At 41.4% G+C, this 21733-nt stretch overlaps 1 protein-coding gene across 1 annotated transcript in view; it reads left to right on the top strand.

Annotated features, from left to right (window-relative positions):
* Window positions 1–21733, top strand: part of GALNT2 (polypeptide N-acetylgalactosaminyltransferase 2) — a 630213-nt gene that overhangs the window by 467942 nt on the left and 140538 nt on the right. Inside the window, exons 10-12 of the mRNA XM_069235012.1 lie at window positions 3449–3552; window positions 7610–7736; window positions 18187–18279. Of these exons, the coding sequence (XP_069091113.1) occupies window positions 3449–3552; window positions 7610–7736; window positions 18187–18279 (324 nt within the window). The remainder of the gene's footprint in view (window positions 1–3448; window positions 3553–7609; window positions 7737–18186; window positions 18280–21733) is intronic.

The following is a 21733-nucleotide window of genomic DNA, read 5'->3' as shown; positions in this document are numbered from 1 at the left end:
AAGTGCTGCTGTCTTTTAAACTCTTAAATGATCCCCAACCGCTCCTGCCACCCTCCATGGTCTTGCTGCTCCTTCTCGGGGACCACCTCGTTGCAAAGGCTAGGGAGCAGCAGGGCTTCCTTAGCAAAACATTTTAAACTGTGCACTTTGATGAATACACTTTCCGTTCCGTGAATCAAGCAAGCATGTATTCCTGAATCAGGCTGCATGACCCAGTGTGTAGTAATTGTATCGCTCTTCACTTGTTGCCGGCACGGAACCCAGGATAATGTGCTGCATGGCTAAACACTTATAAAGTCCCTAGGCGAAACCTTTTGGCTAATCCAATGTTCGTTACCATATGGTGTCGTATAGCATTCTCTGACAAAAATCATAAAATTATTTACCTAACCTGTGGTTCTGACCATGAATTGCTCATGTATCATTTCGGATAATCCCTCTTTGGTTAACCAGAATACACTCTATTTAAAGTTTGGTCCTGAAGAAGGTGGATTCAGAATTAGTTTTTCCAACTGAAACATGTGTCTACTGCTTTAAGGGGTGATCCCAGCCTGCAAGACAACAACGGTTGAAACAGAAAATCTATTCCCAAGTTTTGGTGTAGATGTAGTGTGGTTGAGATTGGCATCCATGGTGTATGAGAGAAGATGTGCCTTGAGAGTGAATGAGTGGATTGACAGATGGGGAGACAAAAAACATGTATGTAGTAATGTTGTGATAGATTGGATTGTAAAAGGTTTCTATGGAAAATATGTAGTGATGATTCTGAGCTTTGTAAAAACGTTTTTGATGCATGAAGATGAGACAAGATTTGATGATGTGTTTTTTTACCCTGGATATGTGACAACAACTTTCAGGATTTGTTTTTTTTTTGGTCTGGCTGCAGTGCACTTTGAGCTAGAACTGAAGTAATGTAGGTTGTGTGGACATTGTGTTTTGAGTATGTTGTCAGGTTACCGCTGGTCCCAGACCTAAAATTATCTGAGTAGGGGACCCCCTTTCTTCATCTGACTAAAGAGTTCACCTGCCATAAGGCAACACAGCTATGCTGTCAGTAAGTGTGTTCACCAGACCAAAGGCCCCAGTGACAACCTGGTGGCATCAAAGGTGATCGTCTCACCCATTCTGTGGCAATGGAGTTGATTCCTCAGCCCTGTCCCTGTAATTAATATGTCCTCACCTTTATCCCTCCGTCCAGTACAACGTAATTGTAAAGGAGCCCTAACTGATGATTTGCTGTGTTGTAGCTTGAAACTCTGCTGTCAGACATCCTAGCACAAGTTTAAACGTACTTGGTTGGACCATCCTCTTGCCTGCTATGGTTCAGCTCATCATTTGTGTCCCTAAGTATAAATGTAAATGTACATAACATGCTTTTGCTATCTGCGAACAACAGATCTGTCAACACAGGAACTGCTGGTATTTGTGAGCTTAGATGGTAATTAGAATTGCAGATGGGAGGTTTTTCACAGTTGTAAAATAGATTAATAAATGGGGAAGCTATTTCTCAGTGTAGTTCATGAGGCTGACCATCCTGAATGTTGGGAATACTTGCAAAGAAGTCCAGATTGGAAACCCAAATCAGCTCTGGCAAAAATGTTCATACCCAACCACGCTACAAGAGGCCCTGAGTAAAATCATGCCATGGTAGCCTGGTTGGGTCATGTTATGCTCTTAAAGCAGTTTTAACTCTGAGGTCAGTGTGAGAAATACCTAAGTGGCAGAATGGGCAGTCTCTCCGGACCTACAAAAGTTCAAATTTGATGAACATTCCAGCAACCTTCCCACCCTAACTGATCACTTGGCTAGAGTTGTACAAACTTTTACGAATACATGTGTGTTTAAGTTTGGCAGTGCCTTAAACACCCTCAAATTTCAGGTTGCTTGTAATGACTGCTTTTTCCACCTGGAAATTTTCAGATTGATTCATATCTGGGCACATTTACAAGTTTGATTATGTGATGCTATTAATTGTGTTTGACCAATGACTTTGTGTTTCACCACTGCGCATATTAGTTGCTCAATGTTCACCAGTAGCACATTATATGTTTTGTTCAGTTTAGCTGCCTATTGGCTTTGACATGGCGTTAGCCATTACATTCTGTATTCAGGTCAGCTGCCTATTGGCTTTAACATGGCATTAGACATTACATTTGGTATTTAGGTTAGCTGCCTATTGGCTTTGACATGGCATTAGGCATTATATTCTGTATTCAGTTTAGCTGCCTATTGGCTTTGAAATGGCATTAGACATTGGATTTGATACTTAGGATAGCTGCCTATTGGCTTTAACGTGGGGTTAGACATTGCAGTTGAGACATTGCAGATGAGCTGTATTTTCCACGAGATAGACCAAGCTGTGTTCTTCACACCAGACTATAGCTGATTAGAGAGAGTACTTTTGGTGTTTTCCTTTCTGCTCAGCCTTGGGAAGAGGAGGGGTCTAGGAGATCTGGCCAGTCTCCAAAGGCTTGCGTAGTTTTCCCGAGTCTGAGAGGAGGGGGCATGTTTTTGGAACGATGACTCTGGACTACAGCAGAGTGAGATGGAATCTGCTTGACTTCAGACAGGAACGGAGACGTCAGTTGCCTGTCTCCCGTTTGGGTAGAAAATCTCTTTCTTGCAGTTGAACGGAGTCATCAAATGGAAGCCCCAGAAAGATGAAGCTGAATATAGGCCATACAGCCTTGCCCTACGGTGATGAATTTTGACTTTTATGCTTTGCTTTGAAGTTATGCTATAATATAATCACATGTATTTGCTGTGTACATTGCAACTGAGAAGTACTTTGATATATTTTGCTTTCATTGCTGCGACTACTTTTGAACGTGTGCTTCCAGTCTACTAATTTCGGCTCTCAGGAACCTCGTGGTGATGTAAGAATAACAATAAATGTCTTCTTTAAACTCAGAAGTGCATTCCAGAGAGGTTCTGTAAGCTCGGTTATGAGATAAGAGCAGGAAAGCAGAACAGATGATCTTCTTGATACTGTGCCCCTTGGCTAATTGAACCAGCTTCAATGTTTGTTTGCAAATGTCCTTTCACAGTTCTCTTCAGTTTGATCATTTCAAAGGGAGGCATTCCAATGGGAGCCTTTTTGTGCTGTCTCTGGGATACATTAGACAGAGAGACCGTAACCTCCTCACTTAAACATATCTCGGAGGTAGACTGCAACGTCAAGGCCACAAAGGCTGAATCTGTATTGTTGTCATAACATATATTTTAAAGGAGCTAGGCTATAACCCCAGAAAAAGTGGACACAAAATGTTAATAATAATGATCAAACATTTTGTTTCTGTGAATGTGGTGCAGCAAGGTCCTGAGAAGCTAGTTTGCCAGGATACTTACTGTGGAAAATCAAGCAGCAGTGAATGAAGACATATTTAATGATTTTGTTTTCCTTTTGTATTATTTCTGTTTGATCTCTCTATTGTTCTTCTCTTCCCAGAACACCAATGATAGCAGGCGGCCTCTTTGTGATGGACCAATCATATTTTGAAGAGCTGGGAAAATATGACATGATGATGGATGTGTGGGGAGGTGAGAATTTAGGTACGTATACTGTGCATTAAATATAGTTCCATTGCTTTTTAAACATTTTTATTAAGCATGTTTGTCGGAATTTAATTGTTACAGCTGAATGCCTACATGCAGCTTAATATATTAACAAATGCCTGCCTGCATTTTGGAAGTTGACGCTGTGTGCCAAGCAGCGAAGGCAAGTCTAGTATAAGTAGTAAGAGGAAACAACTTTGCACTGTATCTAGTTGCCCGAGCCGTAGCTTTACCCACATTTTTTTTAAGGCCGAGTCAAGTGAGTGTTTGACCTTTACCACTGGTATTAGCTCATCTCTCTCTGTCCCTTCCATTACCCGAGATCTGCCTAGCATGAAATAACATAATATCATGGCATGTTATGGCTTGTTATCATTGCTCTGTTATCAATGGACCCGGCCTTCTTTTCTTATAAGTACCTGATTTTTTCTGTCACAGTTTGAGCGGTGACATTTGACAAAATCACATCTGTAAAAGGATGCTTTACTCAACAAGATTGTTATCCCTACTATTCCCAAGACCATTCTATATACCTTTTGTAACTCGAGAGCCATTATCAGATCACAGGGCTTCCAAATGTAACTGCCTATTTAGTTCACCATCTGTCAAATCTGCCTTTTGTATTTTGCTTTAAAACATATAAATGCATGTTTCTTTTAGTGTTATTGTTTTTTGCAAGTTTTATATCACACTGTTGGCCATTAGTATGGCACAGCCGTGCTTTAGGTGGTTCTGTCTCCAAATCATTTGCTCTAGGCCTCCAACTTGGCCAACCATTCGAGATACAATGTTCAAGTTCTGGTTTTGCTGGGAAATCTCAGTAACTCTGGCATATGTAAATGTTCAAACTACCTTTTCTTTGCTGGACATCAAATACATGGTTAGGCATGATAAATGATCACAGTGACAACAGTTGTTTGATTAATTTGTAAGCCTATGCCTCCCAAACCAGAAGCCACAGCAGATTCCCCTTGTCTGAACGAGCTCCCTTCTTTATTGAAAGGTGAAAAGCGGACTTGTAACACTTTCTTGAGGGATTCTATTTATCGTGAAGATGTTAACATGAGATTTTTCAATAAACTAATCCTCAAGTTTAGAGAAATAAGGTGTCAAAGTACTTAGTGTCATGGTTATTCTTATTACTTGCCCAAGATGTTTGTAATAACTTTATACCACTCAAATCAAGGTGAATAATTTGCTTCTGTTTTGTTAGTGGATCTCTTCCTCATAGCCTCAACTACCAAACTTGTAAAGTTGAAAAATGTTGCTTTTATTGAGGAAAGTTGTGTGAATTTGGATCGCAGTGTCCCAGCTCTCATAGGGTAACTACTATTACGAAATATGGAAAAGTATCACTGTGTAAGGAATGTCTTAAATCGCGACAAAGTAAAATTCTCCCACCCACGATGGTCCAGAGAAGAGCTGAGTATGTGTATTATTCCTACATGACTTCTCCTCAGAGTACTCCATTTTAGACTTAACTGTTGATGTGCTCTCTATATACACTTGGTGGTTGACAGGAGGTAGGCAATACTCAATTAATGACTCCACAATATGAGGTTGGAGACTTTGCTTCGTTAGACCAAAGTAACACTGATGCCTTTGAGTCTAACGTGTTGTTCGCCTTCTACTTCTCAGAAAGCTCATTCAAGCTACGACCTGGAATGATGTTTACTTTACAGACTTTCACTAGTAGTGTTTGAGCATATCATGTATTTTGTGGATCTTCTCTGGGGGGCACACTTCCTTTCATTGCTGATAGTTTCTGCTACTAATGTTCTTCAAGCTTGTTATCTATAGCCAGCTCTGTCTCGTACTGCATCTCCTTTTCCAAGGTAGGTCTTCTCTACACAGTGGTCTTCACAGGTCAACTTTATGTGACACTCTACTCTTTATCTTTTGTCTCCCTTTGCCCTGTACTCTTTAATGAGTACCACCTATGCATCATCAAGCTATTTTATGATGCTATTGTTCTGGTGCTTTATATAATCATTTATGTACACTTTAGATAAACTTCAAGTGCTGCAGAAAGAGGTGGCCAGACATTCCAAGGCATACCTATGTCACACCATTGCTGAAAAAGCTACACTGGCTTCCTGTAAAACAAAGGATAGATTTTAAACTTTGTTGTATAGCTTTTAAAAGTGTAAATAACTTGGCTCCTAAAATTGCCGCAGATAAGATTACAACTTATGTCCCTTCTTGTAATTAAAGATCTGCCCACTCCAATTTACTGTTGTTTCCAAAATTTTTGAAGAGCAGTTCGGGAGTCAGGAGTTTTGAGGTGTTATCTCCTACTACGTGGAACTGTGGACAACTCTGGACAGTCTGCTAAGCGATGGATATTTTGTCCTTCAGGAAACACTTAAACTTGATTGTTCAAATAAGCCTTTGGGCTTTTATTGGAGTTGAAATAATCCTTCCAATTAGCGTTTTACTTTAGCGCCAAGAGGCCTTTTAGCGTATGTGCGCTGTATAAATTAGCTGTACCAAACCATACCAAATTGTGCTAGTGAGTGATTTGTATATGGTTCAATTCAACCTATATGTTTGTTCTAGGATGTGCGCTTAGACTAACCACTACTACCAAATGTAAAGTTGTAAATGCAGAGAGGATCTTGGTTGTACTGTGTTGAGGTCATCCTACTAAGATGTTGATTAAGATGGCAGTTGCCTCCACCATTCAGGTCTACTTTTGTCACTTCTAATGAGGACTAAAACTTGAACTCATTAAAGGGGGGATGTCGCCTCATGTAACTGGGTAATACCCAGGGTCCTTATGTTACGGAGTGGGAGTCGAGAGCTGACCAAGGTGACACTGTGACTGACTTATGAAGACTGTGTATATTATTTATGGTATGCCATATTGTACTTTGTGTTTGTAGATAAATACTCCTTTTTACATAAAAGCAAGTATTTGACTGGTCAGTTATTTGTTGAGTGTTGCAGGATGTACTTTGAGTTGTGAGCCTTTGTTGAACCGACACCTACCTCCTCTCTGAGACGTCTTGGACTGCATGACCCACACGCCCACTGAGGGTCATGTGCTGAAGGGGTACTTGGTCCAGTTGCACTGAGTCCATAGTATGCCAGGCCTCGGTACATCAAGAGTAAAAGGCCTCAACCACCACAGTTGGTCGTAGTAGCTTTTGCTTGCCCCATGGCTCTCAGAAAGGGATTATTACAATCAGACTCTGATATATAACATGGCACAATTAAATAACCATTTGGACTAACGTAGACTTCGCATTCAAATGCGAAATGTCACAACCAGTACCTCTAACTACGATTTGAAGTTTCCTTGACCTGTCAGGAGGTTCTGACCTCCTTCCCCCAAAGTTTGGAGAATTGTATCCGAGGGATTTACCTATTGGTTGCTAACCAATGAAGCCTCGTGATTGTTAGCAAAGTCGTTTTGAGTGAACAGCTTATTCGTTTTACCTTTATTTTTCTAAAACTGTTCAGGGCATAGCTTTTCCTCCGCGGTGACATGATGTGCTTGCGTTTTTTGGTGTGTGGTACACTTGTATTTAATGAAGGCAGACTTTTCTAAAAAAAAAAAAAAAAAAAAAAAAAAACGACAAAGGGATAACCAACTACTTGACTTCCACCATGAAACGACTAGCAGGCAGAAGCGTTAAAACCCTTGAAGTTCTTCTGTAATATAAGACATCTAACTTAATTTAAAAAAAATGTGTGCATCCAACGCAAAATAGGTATTTGCCCGATTTCCCATGTGTTCTGAATGTTTTATTTGGCTTGATATTTGGTTTTCCTGTAGGAGAGCAGCAGGGAATGTAAAACTGTCCAGGCCATATAATTATGTGACTTGGACAGCCTAAGCATGGAAAAGAGAAAATGTACTTTACAAGTATTTTTATCACAGCATTGCCCTGTTATCCATCACAGAAAGATTTTCCTTATTGTACGTTCACTCATAGACGTGTGAAATTTAGAGGTGATCCCATGAACCATAATTGAGCCTGCTACACCTAGATTAGTTTAACAACGCAGTTCACATACTCACACGGACATGCATGTGTGTTCCTTACAGAAATTTCATTCCGTGTGTGGCAATGTGGCGGAAGCCTCGAAATCATCCCTTGCAGCAGGGTCGGGCACGTCTTCCGCAAGCAGCATCCTTACACGTTCCCAGGAGGCAGCGGTACAGTGTTCGCTAGGTAAGCCGCTCTTGGAAAATAGGGACGCAGCACATGGTAAAAGCACCTGTGAATGCATTTTATAACAGAGAAAATGGAGAATTAATCTGCTTTTGCTAACAATCCCTGTGCGTCCATTAGTGGATGCGGTTATGTTAAGTCGAATGTATTTGATGTGGTGAAACTATCCCCAGGCTCCCTTGATTTGTGTATTGTGCATTGCAGACAGAGAACATTTTGTTTAAAAATGGGCATATTTATTGAATATCCGCTTTGGACAAGTGTGTGTTTTGCTTACTTTTCAGTATCTATGGAAAGATTTGCGAAGTTTTTAGCTGTGCCACTTTGAAGAAAAAATATGACCTTTGCGATTGTTCGTCACATATATCTTATTTAATCCTAGTGTTCTTGCCATTTTTCGTAGAAAAGCACAGCAAAATGTAAAACTGCGTGGACTAAAATCTGCACACATGAAGCTGTTGGTCTGTGTTCCACCGGAGTGAAAACTATCTCGCTATTTGTAAAAATGATGAGAGAGTGCAAAAAAAAAACTTGCATGGATATAACAGGAACATTTCCAACCATTTCAGAGGGCAAAAAGCGACAACTTTTGAAAAATGTCAATGGCAAAAAAGGCATTGCACACAATTCTTATATGCTGTAGAACGGGGAAAATATGTTAGCAGTATATTCTAGTGTGCATGGACATTGTTACCAAAGTCTTCCGTCTATATAAGTCAGATTTTCTTTGCTCAGTCTGGCATCAAAAACAAACATTTCACAATGTTCCTTTGTTAGCATCCTGTTGTGTTTAGGCTAGTTTTGACAGAACTCCCCTCTATACTCACTTCTTGTGGCTCCTAATTGACAACAGTAGATGCTGTCTGGTTTCCTTTAATATCTTAATCGTCTTTAATCGTGATCTTGCTTCCTTCTTCCAAGCTCCTTAGTGACTCCTGCTGCTCAGCAGTTTACACCTAGCGCTGCCCGTGAAAGGATTTTGTAGCTATGAATTTAAGAAAAAGACCTCTTGCCAGCCTAAACTTCCTATACTAATAACTTGTTAGAGGAATGGCGTTTTTCACTCTCGTGGGCAGAATGATTTTAGTAACTAAATGATTGGGGCTAGAGTGAAAACTAGACTTTCAAAGCCACACAGGAACATGTGGAGGGCTTTGAGACATTGGCCATTTCATTTGTTATGATAGTATGCGCATGCGGTGCGTGGAAGCAGCGACACTAACTGGGTGACAGCAGAACCATGTTAAGATCTGAACAAAGTGGGCAACTGCCCTGGGGCCCCACAGCCCGAAGAATTGCTCCTTCCTTCCTTCCCCGAGACTGGCTTTCTCAGATCTACGAAAACGGAAATTGCTTGGAAAATGTAGACTCTGACCTGAGGATCCAACTTTCCTAAATAAAACCACACATTGAAAAGTTAGCTGCCGAGATGCAACGCCGACCTTCCCATTAAAATGTTTCGATTTTTACATATTTTTCAATATAAAATAATGATATCTTTAGTTATTCGAGTATTAGTTTGATGTGTACTTGTTTGTGTATTTTTTTGTAAATTACTGTTTTCATGTTTGAAATTTAAAGCGTACAAATTGTTTGGGGGTTACCAGTTTCAAGCAATATTCCCTGGGGATCCTCAGGAGTCAAAAGGTTGGGAACCAGTGCTCTACTTTCCCTCTCACTTGCTTTTCACTACGTTACCTCCATCTCGCCACATAACATCTGCTTTCCTCACTGTTCATTCGCTCACCTGTCATTTTTTCTATCTCTCTCCCACTTAACTCACCTCTTTCACTGCCTTACTCTGTTGTTACTGTTTCTTTCTCTGCCCCATTCTCTATGCATAATTACCTCCTCAATTTCCCGATTTGCTTCTTGCTTCCTCTCACTGTACCTCTGTTTCAACTCACCTTTTCCACCTCCCCTCTCAGTCACTCTCTACTCATCTCTCTACCTCACTTCTTTCTCCATCTCACCAGTCTCTACTTGTGTATGACCCTCATCTTTCTCTGCCTCGCCCGTCTCTCTAATTCACCCCCTCTTTCTAAGCTTCACCCCTCAAACAGCCTTTTATCACTACCCCTTCCCCCCAAGCTCTTCTGTAACTTACCATTCCCCATCCGTTGCCTCACCACTCGCTCTGCCTTGCATTTCTCTGTATCTGTGACCACCGCATCTCTCTGCCTGCCCACCTATAAATGCCTCTAGCTCTGTAATTCATCTCTTCTTTACCTCTTTCTGCTCTCTGCATTACACTCTGCGTATCATCCTCCTCTCCTTCCGTCTACATTCCTTCTCCCTCCTGCTACCCCTTCACCTCGCCATAAAACCTTTCTCATTTACCTCTTTCCGTACCTAGTACTTCCTTGCTGTTTCTTACTTTCAGGCTACCTCACTTCCCTCTCTGCCTTTCATGCCTCCCTACCTCACATCTCTATACTTCTTCATTCCCAGGTCCCTTCTCCTCTCACTGCTTCTTCCTCATTACCTGTCTCCGCTTCTTTTTCTCCTGCTCCCTCCTGTTTCTCTTATTCAGTAAATCTGAGAATTATTGTGTACATACCAAACGTGGGCAGGAGTGACAGAGCAGGAAAGAAGTTTAGATTTCACCCGATAAGTGGTGAAAATCTACAGAGCGGTGCTTCCATGTTCACTGTTGCAGTGACATGGCCCGTTGTGTAGGGGACTATTATGATAGCGAATATCCACAGAGCTACAATTTCAAGTGACATGTGTACGTTTTATTTTAATATTATGAACTGTTTCCAGTGAACACCATTACCATGGCTCTTCTACAATGAGGGGTACAGGATAACCTAATCCCACACAAAATATTGTTGCAGGACAGAAAGTATAGATCCAAGTGCTGAATTAAACAATTTCATTAATGGTCTTTCATGCTTTGGGGTACTATTTGTCTGCAGTATGCTATTCTGCTTGAGCTCTTAGTGTTTGTTTATGGACTGGTTTCTGAAACGTTAACTTATAATTAAAGTAAATTAGACCTATAATTAAAATGTGTCTTGTAGTGGGCCCAGCACATCTTTTAACTGGCAATGCATGATAGAGTAATGTTCTTTGGGAGATTATTTCAAACACTCAAAGCTTGTTGTTACTTTTTAATGTTCGACTGATATGTCCCAAGTTTTTAGTTGCTTAATTGCTGGTGTAGCAGAGCTAATTCGTGGCATGAGTGTTTCAGAAAAGTGCTTATTGCTTGATCCCGATGAGAAACAAAATATTGGATTTTACTAGATAGCACATGCGCTGTCTGTTGTGAGGTGTATTGTGGCTTACCAAGAACTTAAAAGGGCTTGGAGCATACCATGGCTTCCCATTGGTTGGCTTTCCTGTCGCTCTAATTTTCCTGCTTCTTATTCGTGTCCCAAAGTGTCAATATTGTGTCACGTAAATGTTCCTCTCCCTGGAAATCTTTTGTAAAAGGCTAATTATTTATTCACTTTGAAGAGAAAAATATTGTGTATTTCCTTCCCATAGAGCATTTCCACTTTATCTTCTCTTTGATTGGCTGGCATCTCTGATTCCACGGCTTGCATTTCAAGCACTACTGTTTACTTTTGTGTTGTGTTAATGTGTGTGTTGTTTCGTTATAGCAAGAAAGCAATAAAATGCCTTTCTCAGGACAAAAGTGGACTTAAAAAAAAAAAAAAAAAAACAATTTAGTTGCTCTTATAGGGGTTGTAGCTGCGATGCTCTCAGTAGTTATCCTGGTGGGGGGAAGGGCTGTGTGTGTTGATGAAGAGGATGAATCAAAACTCAGATTTTCCAGCATTTAATTGGATATCTTTGAACATTGGTAGCAGGCGTCTTATGTGTGGTGTTCACCATGGTGTGAACAAAGTAGCAAAGGAAGGTGGTAAGTGGAAGGAGACTACATGATCACCCAAAGAGGTTTTCAGAATGATAGAAAAATCTCATTCTTACCTAGAGGCCTGATGGGACAATAAAATCTAGTATGTTTTGACCACACCCCACTGTTTTGATTTCTGAAGCTCTGCAGGGGATATTCCAGAACGATTGTCAGCCCATGAGTCCTGCATTCTAACTGGATGAAGAAAGATCAGTGCACTTCTCATGTTTAATCTGTCTAGGTGTTGCCTGAAGAGAATCTGAGCAAAGACCATTTATAAGGTTTATGTTTCAAGGGTTCTTGATTGGACGAATGGTTATTGATTAATGTAGATTTAGAGTTTCTAGCGAATAGTATTCTATTCATCTGATGAAGTGTTTCTCCAGAACATTGTGTCCTAGAAATAGTGAGGAGTAATGAATTTGTAGATCGTTATGACCTCAGATTTATTCAGATTTTATTTCTACAGAACAGGTTATCACCCTTCATCAGTTAGGGTAGCTTGAATCCAGTGACACAGTGAGCAAAAGAACGATGGATTAAACCCAGATCTGTGACAGTGGATCAGTGTTTGAAAAGTTTCAGCACACCGTCCATCATCCTTTTGTTTTGCTAAAGTTGCCCTAAGTGAGAAGAGTATGCCTAGGCATGGGTCCCATGCTCACTATGCCACTGGATTCAAGTTAGCCTGGCTGATGAAGGGTAATACACTGAAACTGGACCCAGGATGCTAGTATCCGGTCCAGGGAGGACTTGGCCTGGCAGTTCATGCTGGACTGTTCCCATGTGGGAACAGGGTACAGACTGATTTGCATGTGGCTGGGTCCAAACTAGGCTGGCATGGTGAGCAAAAGAACAACCTTAGGGGTGACGTATATGTAATAAAAGGGTTGTTTAAGGCTTGCCAAGGATTTTTAAATGCTAAGTCGACATGGCAGTGTAACATTGCATTCAGGCTGCAATGACAGGTCTGGAAAATGTTTCAAAGTGCTACTCAAGTGGGTAGCACAAGCAGTTCTGCAGGCCCGCTAGTAGCATTTGATTTTCAGGCCCTGGGCTCATGCTGTGCACCTTACTAGGGAATTAAATATGCCAATTCAGTATATACCACTCCAGCCATGTTTTAGGGAGAGAGCACCAGCAACTTTAGAAATTGGTTAGCTGTTGTAAAGTGCACAGGGTCCCTAGGCCAACAAAATGAATTCAGCAGAATTGGAGGAAAGCAGGCAAAACGTTAGAGGGAAGACCACCCTAAGTCTGTCAGGTATAACACATCCATGTTTGTATTTTCTCACACATAGCTTGGTACATTCAGCCCTGGGTGAACACTCTGCCTTACATGCCCTTGGTACCCTGGGGACCAGATACTAGGGAATTAAAAGCCATCTTATGCCAATTGGGTATAGCCAATTCAAGATATACATTATAATGGTCAGAACAATGGCACTGAGGTCTTGGTGGCAGGCTTCACTGCACTCTCAAAGTCGAAAACACAGAAGCTAATAGTCCAACTGGAGTCAAAAAGTGGAGGGGGGCTTCAAAAGTCTGTTTCCTTACAACTGTGTACCTTGGGTGTATTCCTATTTGTAGTATTGCTATATCTGCTCGTCCATCTTCACTCAATTTCCAGCACCTTCCCCCATCCTGACAAAGAGCAGACTGTGGTACTTCTAATCATCTTCCTGCATTGCCAACTGAGGGGTGGAGTATGCCAGGTGCGTAAGTGGTACCATGGTGCGCAACACACTGTTGGCTCATAGCGGATGCAACTGAATACTGTTAAAATACTGCTTTCTGCCCCACCTCTAGGTGATACAAGTTTCACAGTGACTGGTATTGAAAAAAATAGGAGTTCACGGCCTAAATACTATCAAACAATACTACACATCACTATCTCTTAACTTGAGAAGGCTTTAATTGTTTTTCCAGGCCTCAGTTGCCATGAGACCACGGTATGCCTTAACCTAAGAGCTCTTACTTTTCCAAAGCTATCTACTTCCTGAGCAGACACCATCCTTCAATCACAAAACGTGGGCTAAAGGATGCTGTGATGGCTGCTGCTCACCACGTCAGTGCTCATATTTCAAAAGCTTATCTGAATCCAACGCGTTTTAGGCTAGATTAAGTCCCCTCTTTCATTCGGATCAGACTATAGCTTGCTGTTAGTGAAATCAAGATGTAACAAAATGTTTATATCAAAAACATACAGCTGTTACACCTCACCACAATAAAAGAAGTCAAATGAAAATCTAAGCAAAAGAAGCCTTACACTCGATAAATCAGTAGGACAGCAACCTCAAATAAGGTATCAAATTTAGTCTAAAGCATCTCTGAAACTCTCACCAATATATGAACCTTCGTACACCTTTCGGCAGGTTCCTCTCAGTTTCGGAAAAATTGTTGTTAAGGCATAAAGACCACACTTGTTCCAAGGCACATGCACTTAATTCCCTCAATATACTCCCCTTAATGGATGGAAATTCTGCCACTGTGTCTGGTTCTGAATAACCCATTACTACCTTTGTACAAAGTCACAAGACCCATATCTGCTATTTCTTCTTCACTTAAATCAGTTTTGTAATTCCTATAAGTTTTTTTTTATCTTGCTTATATCAACCTCATGTTCTTCAACTAAATCCTCAAGCTTATTATGTGCTTTAGTTGCACAGCTTATTGCTTCTTTGATCAAGTATTTCATTTCATGCACATTATGACAATTCTGGTTAAATCAATTATTCAGTGCAAAGTTTCTCTAAATTCAATTTTAAGATTGGAATATTAATCTCTATCTCTAGGGAGTACAGTAAGCACAGTAATAGAGACCGCATTATCTCAGCTGCTGTAATGAAAAGCTGTCAATGCCCTCTCAGGAAGAGCACTTGCACTCGCAGCTGTACTTTTACTTGCTACTGCGAGCACCGTCATTCCCTGTGCACTCGTACTCCTCTCTCATCCGTATCCAGTCTTTTTTGATTGTGCCTGTATATTGTCTGTATATGGTGGAAGTCTACAATTCAAAAGATAATTTAAGAAGCGATCCTCCTCATCTGTATCCTTTTCTTTGTCCTGATTCTCCCTGTCACTTTCACGATCAGCAGCTTTCTTTTTGTCTTTCTCATAACTGTTGAGGGGAAAACTCTCACTGGTTCTACCTTATCCTCCCTCCAAGATTGAATACCCCACTTGGTTTCTAATCACTGACTCAATGAACCTTTAAACTGTTTCTTCATTTTCTTTCTTTACCTATGGTCATCTGATCCCATTTCAATTATTGAAATTGTTTGGGCCTAGGTTGTGGCTTCCTCTTCATTGTATGTCTCAGAAAATCTATCTTTCTAATATTAAAGGTGCATTTACTATTAAACGTACCCTCTAAAGGAAATTGTAGGTCCACCAGAAGTATTCTCATGCCAGCCTCCTATGCATGCACGAGTATAGCTCGATGTCCATCAACGTTTTGAACACAAACAAACCTTTGAGAAGAATCCTCTCTCCCTCCATAACGCTAAGAACTTTAGTATTTTTCAACACAGCCCCTATTATTCTTACCCAAAATAATTAATAGCTCTCACAAACTGAACAAGCATTTGCAATGCAATTGGTCTCGCATTTGCTTGAGTTAGAGCTTTTAGCATTGTAAATTCATAACTGGACTTTCTTGCCACATAAATTGAAAATGAAAAGTTGAGATAAGGATGCCGATTCAAAGCGCCATGGCCGCCATGAGCGTTGAAGGACAGACAGAAAAAGAAGTTTGCTTCCAGTCAAACGTATTTGCAATTGTGCAATTATCCCTGTAACAGGGGCAGTCTGCAAGGCGGTAACAAAACCACCCTGAGGAGGGACATATGTAAAACATTTACCAATTATGATAAAAGATTTTTTGAAAGGCAAGCTCACAAACAAATGAAAGTGTTCGTCGTGAGGTGGGCTTGGTTAAAAGCCCACAATTCTTACAACAGGTTGGAAGCGCTTGCACGCTCGACCTAATAAACGAACAGTCCTAGTGCAGCTGTGCCAAAAATCAAGCAGTACTGCTATGGCAAAAATTCACAAATCACAATGCTGCTGTAGCCACAGCCAATAATAGTGCGTTTCTGTGGAGTCTTCTCACCAATCCTAGCATGATTCCTCAGTTGTCAAACCAATTGTAGCACAACTTTTCTGCGACTATGCAAAAATTGGCAAGACAATTTTGCCATTAACACACAAGCAATAAACAAATACAATCTTGTCTGCTCAATCTAAACAAGAGAGAATCCACAAGATAGATAAAAAAAAAGTTGACAATCAATAGAACGAAGAACGATATCTTTGCTGCACTTGTCAACACAAATGCACACTAAAGCAGACTTCTGTCCAGTAGCAGTCTACCTGTGATTGGTGTACTTGCTCCTGTGCACTAAAGAGCAAATGACACCAACCCAAACTAAACATCTAAAGTCTGAAAGAAAGCAGAATAATTCAGACAAAAATCTGCTATGTTAAATGCTGCGCCCTGCAGATCACTCTACCACTTTGCAAACAAATTCAACAATATCTCAAGATCTTAGATTACGATGAATCTGATTACCTTAATCAACAAGTAACAAAACCTTTTTGACACAAGTCCTAGATATGACAAATGCATCGAAATCACTGTAAACAATTCATAAATTGAACCAAGAATCAATAACGCATAACCAAAATCATCATATTCAGTATATTAATGACACAAACCCACATTCTCAGCTGCAAATCCCACAATGCTTCATTATTACTCCAAGAACTCTCAGTCTAAAGAATAATTCTCCCTTGATAATACTCACAATCCTTCTGCTCAGAAATGGCACTCAGGCCTCTGGAACGCGACAAATAATCCTAAAGTGGTCTAGGGAATGTAGACAGGAGGCCAGTCTACAGACAGGGCAAAACTAAATCTCTATAGCCATTAATTATCTCAAAACCCTGATCGGCTACCAAAACTTAGTGAGCCCACTCTACCCCTAAAATCCTACTACTCAAATGAATGCCCATTGGTTGGGTGGGTCGGGACTGGTGTTCACCTCAATTTGTTTCAAAATACAGTTAAAGAAAAGACCGACTTAATGAGTAAGTTGTATATTGGAATTTAGGAAAAAACATGAAGGTTTACTACAAAAATTCAAAAGTGTAAATTCAGAAATAATGAAGTACAGGTGCAGCAAAATGTTTTTCTCATGAAGGCCCGGCGGAACAGTGCTTAGAGTATTGGTCTCGGCTCCCTTAAGGGTGCCAAGGCCAATACCATAGGACAACAGCACCATCGCAATGTGACCCCCAGCACTGGCTTTCCGCCATCCTTTCCATGGCGGGGTGACTACCGTGGAAAGGCTGGCAGAAAGCTGAGTTGTAATCAGCATGGCGGCGCTGAGTTCAGTGCTGTCGTTGCTAACCACAACTCAGACTCCCATCGGGAACAATGTTCCTGGCAGTGACAGCGGTCTTTAGGCGATCCCGTCGGCCAGGGTTGTAATGTGGCAGTGGGACTGGCTGGAGTGAGGCAGTCCCACCACGAGAGTGCCAGTCTGAAGACCACCACACTCATACTGAGGCCCAAAGAAAGTCTCATGTGCAGCAAAATCAGTAAGAAATCGTACACCATTTCTAGTAGCATAGGATAGGTCTCTCTGGCTTACCCCCAATTTAGAGGGTTTATAAAGCAAATTTCCCATAGAGTATGAAAACTACAAAACAGTGGGAGCAAAGAAATATATTTTTTACAATTAAAAATATAGATTCTAAAAATCGTCTTACAGCTCTACCACCTCAGCACTAATCCACTACATCAGTATTGATTCAAACAGGCTGAAATAATATCATCCAGAGATGCCAGAACAAATTAGCTACTAAAAGATCGGAACGGTATTCTGAATGAATGTAAGACTGAGTGCAAGCAGACGATCCTTGATAAATGTTACTATAGTGAGCCCATGCTAGAAACCCTTTCGAGAGCAGTGTCATGTAGAAATTAACAAAAAAAGTTTTTGCAGCAGAATTATAAACAAAGCATTACCATGATGAGGCATCATTTTTAAATTAGATGGTGTTTAGACCTAGTTGAGGCCTCGTTAGCGTAATCCAAGAAAAGAACACTTTAATAGGTCATAGCAATAGTATTATATTAACATCTACGTCTGGAAGCAAGTGGAAAATAACATTCTGCACATTCTTGATTAATGCACAAAAGGTCCCTCAAGCACATTAAGTAGTTAGTGTGAATAAACCACAACACACAAAAAGGAACAAAGTTTGAACAGCTACCGAGCAAAAACTTGGACTTAAAAAAAAATATTCACTCAATAGGAAACGCTGGGTTCATTGTTTAAAAGTTTGCTTGTTTGTAGCAATGGGTATTGTCGTGCAATGAGTGTATAGTGGGATACGTAAATCAAAGTAGGAAAAAGAAGCCTTTTGTCCTGCAGTTGAATATAAAACTGCTGTAGGTGAGAAAAATATCTGTGTGATTGGTCACAATGTAATACTGTTAAGGCACACGAGAATGCACATCAAAATATCTGTGTATGTTGACTTATATATCATGAATTATATTTCTGTTCTCAGAAACACTCGCCGTGCAGCTGAAGTTTGGATGGATGAGTATAAGAACTTCTACTATGCTGCTGTGCCTTCAGCCAGGAATGTACCTTATGGCAAGTAAGTTATTAACCTTTACTATCCCATCATAGATACTTCTACTTTTATATGTCGGAGTATCCTTTGCTGTTGACATGCATAGTCACAGTTCAGTTTGTTTGGTATTTGCTATTCAGACCTTTGCTACCATTTTAGTGGTAATGAGCACTGTGCAAGTGTGGGGAGCCTCTGGAGTTTCAGGTGTCTTGACAGCCCCAGCTCAATTGTCAGTTATAAAAATCACTAGCACATTAGAGGAGCACAAAAGCCTAATTTTCTAAGGGGTATTGACAAAAAACATTTACTTTATCCAACGTTAATATGCACAAAGAAAGGTCTACTATATTGAGGGAGTCACCATTGCTAACCGCCATTTTACATGATACTCTCCGTGAACAGCTGACTACTTATTCTCTAAGTCAAATTGGAATGACGTCTATAAAACAAAGTTGCAGTAGCAGGTGAGGAAAATCTCTACCACTTAGCTCCATGCCACTTTTGGGAGTGTGGTTATGCCCACCCCAACTGAAACGGTAGCTACCAAGATTGGAGAACTAAATCACCAAGCTGTCCTGTTACCTAGATCTTTGTCTCACTGAATATGTAGCACTGTCACTCAGTCATGACTTACATAACTTACACCAACCTATGAATTTATTTTATTTGAGGTATTGTTATGCACTACTAGCCACCATGTGGGGACTTCGGAGCACCAACTTCTGCATACAAGAGTGGAGAACAACAGTATAGACCAGATTGCTAGAGTTACTGGTGGAGAAACTGTCAGTCATCTGGCAGCAAGGAGCTCTCATACCATCAAAGTTGACCCATAAGTACTTGACAAAGCATGCTTTCAGAGTCCTGGGTGCCTGCATTGAGAGACTGAGCCCGCCTTAGGTGTACGACTGTGGGAGACATATGTGAGAGGAGTTGATGTCCAGATGATATGGTTATTTAAGTGCTGTTGGACTTTTGCTTTTGCAGGGTCATCCCCAGACTTTTTTGCCTCCTGCCTCCTATATTTTTCTGACATGTTGCTGTTGGCTTTTCAACTCTGAGCACTTTACCACTGCTAACCAGTGCTAAAGTGCATATGCTCTCCTGTTTAAATTGTATGTAAGTGGTTTATCCATGATTGGCATATTTGATTTACTAGTAAGTCCCTAGTAAGGTGCACTAGAGGTGCCAGGGCCTGTAAATCAAATGCTACTAGTGGGCCTGCAGCACTGGTTGTGCCACCCACATAAGTAGCTCTGTAATCATGTCTCAGACCTGCCACTGCAGTGTCTGTATGTGTATTCTTACACTGTAAATTCGACTTGGCAAGTGTACCCACTTGCCAGGCCTAAACCTTCCCTTTCCTTACATGTAAGGCACCCCTAAGGTAGGCCCTAGGTAGCCCCAAGGGCAGGGTGCAGTGTATGGATAAGGTAGGACATATAGTAGTGTGGTTTATATGTCCTGACAGTGAAATACTGCCAATTTCGTTTTCACTGTTGCAAGGTCTGTCTCTCTCTCATAGGATAATATGGGGGCTACCTTTAAATATGATTAAAGTGTAGATTCCCCTAGAGAGTAGATGGATAGGTGGAGTTTGGGACCCCTGAACTCACAATTTAGAAATACATCTTTTAGTAAAGTTGATTTTGAGATTGTGCGTTTGAAAATGCCACTTTTAGAAAGTGAGCATTTTCTTGCTTAAACCATTCTGTGACTCTGCCTTGTTTGTGGATTCCCTGTCTGGGTCAGTTTGACAGTTGGGTTGTTTTTCACCTCACACCAGACAGTGACACAAAGGGAGCTGGGGTGTGATCTGCATTTCCTGATTAGCCATCTCTGCTAGGAGGGAGGGGTGGAGTGGTCACTCTCATCTGAAAGGACTGTGCCTGCCTCTGACAATGCTGTCTCCAGCCCCCTGGTGTGTGTCTGAGGCCTTGCCTGGGCAAGGCAGGATTTCACAAGAAGGTGTGAGTCCCCTTTGAAGGAAGGTGACTTCAAAGACTAAAATGGGTATAAGAAGGGCACCCAAACTTACAAACTTTAGAAACACTTCTGGAACCAAGGGGAACCTCTGCCTGGAGAAGAGCTGATAGCTGAGGAAAACGTGCTGCCCTGCCTGTGACTGTGCTTTGTGGAGCTTTCCTGCAGTGCTGCTTCTGCCAGAGTAAGAGGGCAAAGACTGGACTTTGTGTGCCTTCCATCTTGAAGAAGAAATCTCCAAGGGCTTGATGTAGAGCTTGCCTCCTGTTGTTGAAGTCTCAGGGATAGCAAAGACTTCTTCCTGCCAGCACCTGGAGTCTCTGGAGAGACCCCTACTCTGCTCTGTGGTGCCCTTCCAGTTCCTGGGACCCTGAAAGGAGAGGCTGGCAGCCTAAGGACAAAAATACACGCACCGAGCACCGTGCGGAGAAAAGATCGACGCGAATCCGATCGCGGCTGAGAAAACGACGCGACGCCGGTTCCGCAGCTGAGAAACGACGCCGCAGGAAACGCGACCGAAAAACCGACGCCCGGAGCAGGAGAAACAACGCGCAGCATCGCTGACGGAGGCTGAGAGATCGCACCCTGCGCCGCGGGACTTTCGAATCGTCGTGTGGCTGGCTTTTTCAACGCGCACCGCCGTGCCGAGTTGTTTTCGACGCACACAGCCGTGCAGGGTTACTTTCGACGCACACCGCCCGTGCGGGGTTATTTTTGACGCAAACCAGGTACATTTTCACGCTAGCAGCGCTAGTGTGGTGTTACAACTACCTAAAGACTCTTTTTATTTTAAACCTTTAAAAAATCATAACTTGACTTGTGTATGTTGGATTTTTGTCGTTTTGGTCTTGTTTTGTCTAGATAAATATTTCCTATTTTTCTAAACTGGTGTTGTGTCATTTTGTAGTGTTTTCATTAAGTTACTGTGTGTGTTGGTACAAATACTTTACGCCCAGCACTCTGAGGTTAAGCCTACTGCTCTGCCAAGCTACCAAGGGGGTAAGCAGGGGTTAGCTGAGGGTGATTCTCTTTTATCCTAACTAGAGTGAGGGTCCTTGCTTGAACAGGGGGTAACCTGACTGTCAACCAAAGACCCCATTTCTAACATTGGTGACCAGCGGTCGGGATTGGACTTGTATTTGTACTTGACATACAGTAATTAAGTGAACACTACTGTTTTGATCTCAGACCACTACGTGACCACATACTACTTGTCTTGTGATTCTGCTTTTTGTTCTCTGATGTCCTCCTGGAAGTATTGATAATATTTTTGGACTTTGTTTTTTGGTTGTGAAGCCTTTGCAGAAATGGAAGTCAATTTCTGGCACCTATCTATGTATAAAAAGTGGCAGCTTAAAGCATTCTGCATGGAAAGGGGACTGGCTGTGAACAAGGAATCCAGAAGGGAGGATCTTGAGTCAGCCCTGTTTCAGGATGAATTGAAACGTTGTCAGGCAACACCACCAAATGAGTCTGAGGAGGATAACTACTCTGA

This window comes from Pleurodeles waltl, chromosome 5, assembly GCF_031143425.1.
Source record: "Pleurodeles waltl isolate 20211129_DDA chromosome 5, aPleWal1.hap1.20221129, whole genome shotgun sequence".
Lineage (NCBI taxonomy): Eukaryota > Metazoa > Chordata > Amphibia > Caudata > Salamandridae > Pleurodeles > Pleurodeles waltl.
Note: the sequence above shows the minus strand (reverse complement) of the source record. Positions and strands in the feature narration are given on the sequence as shown.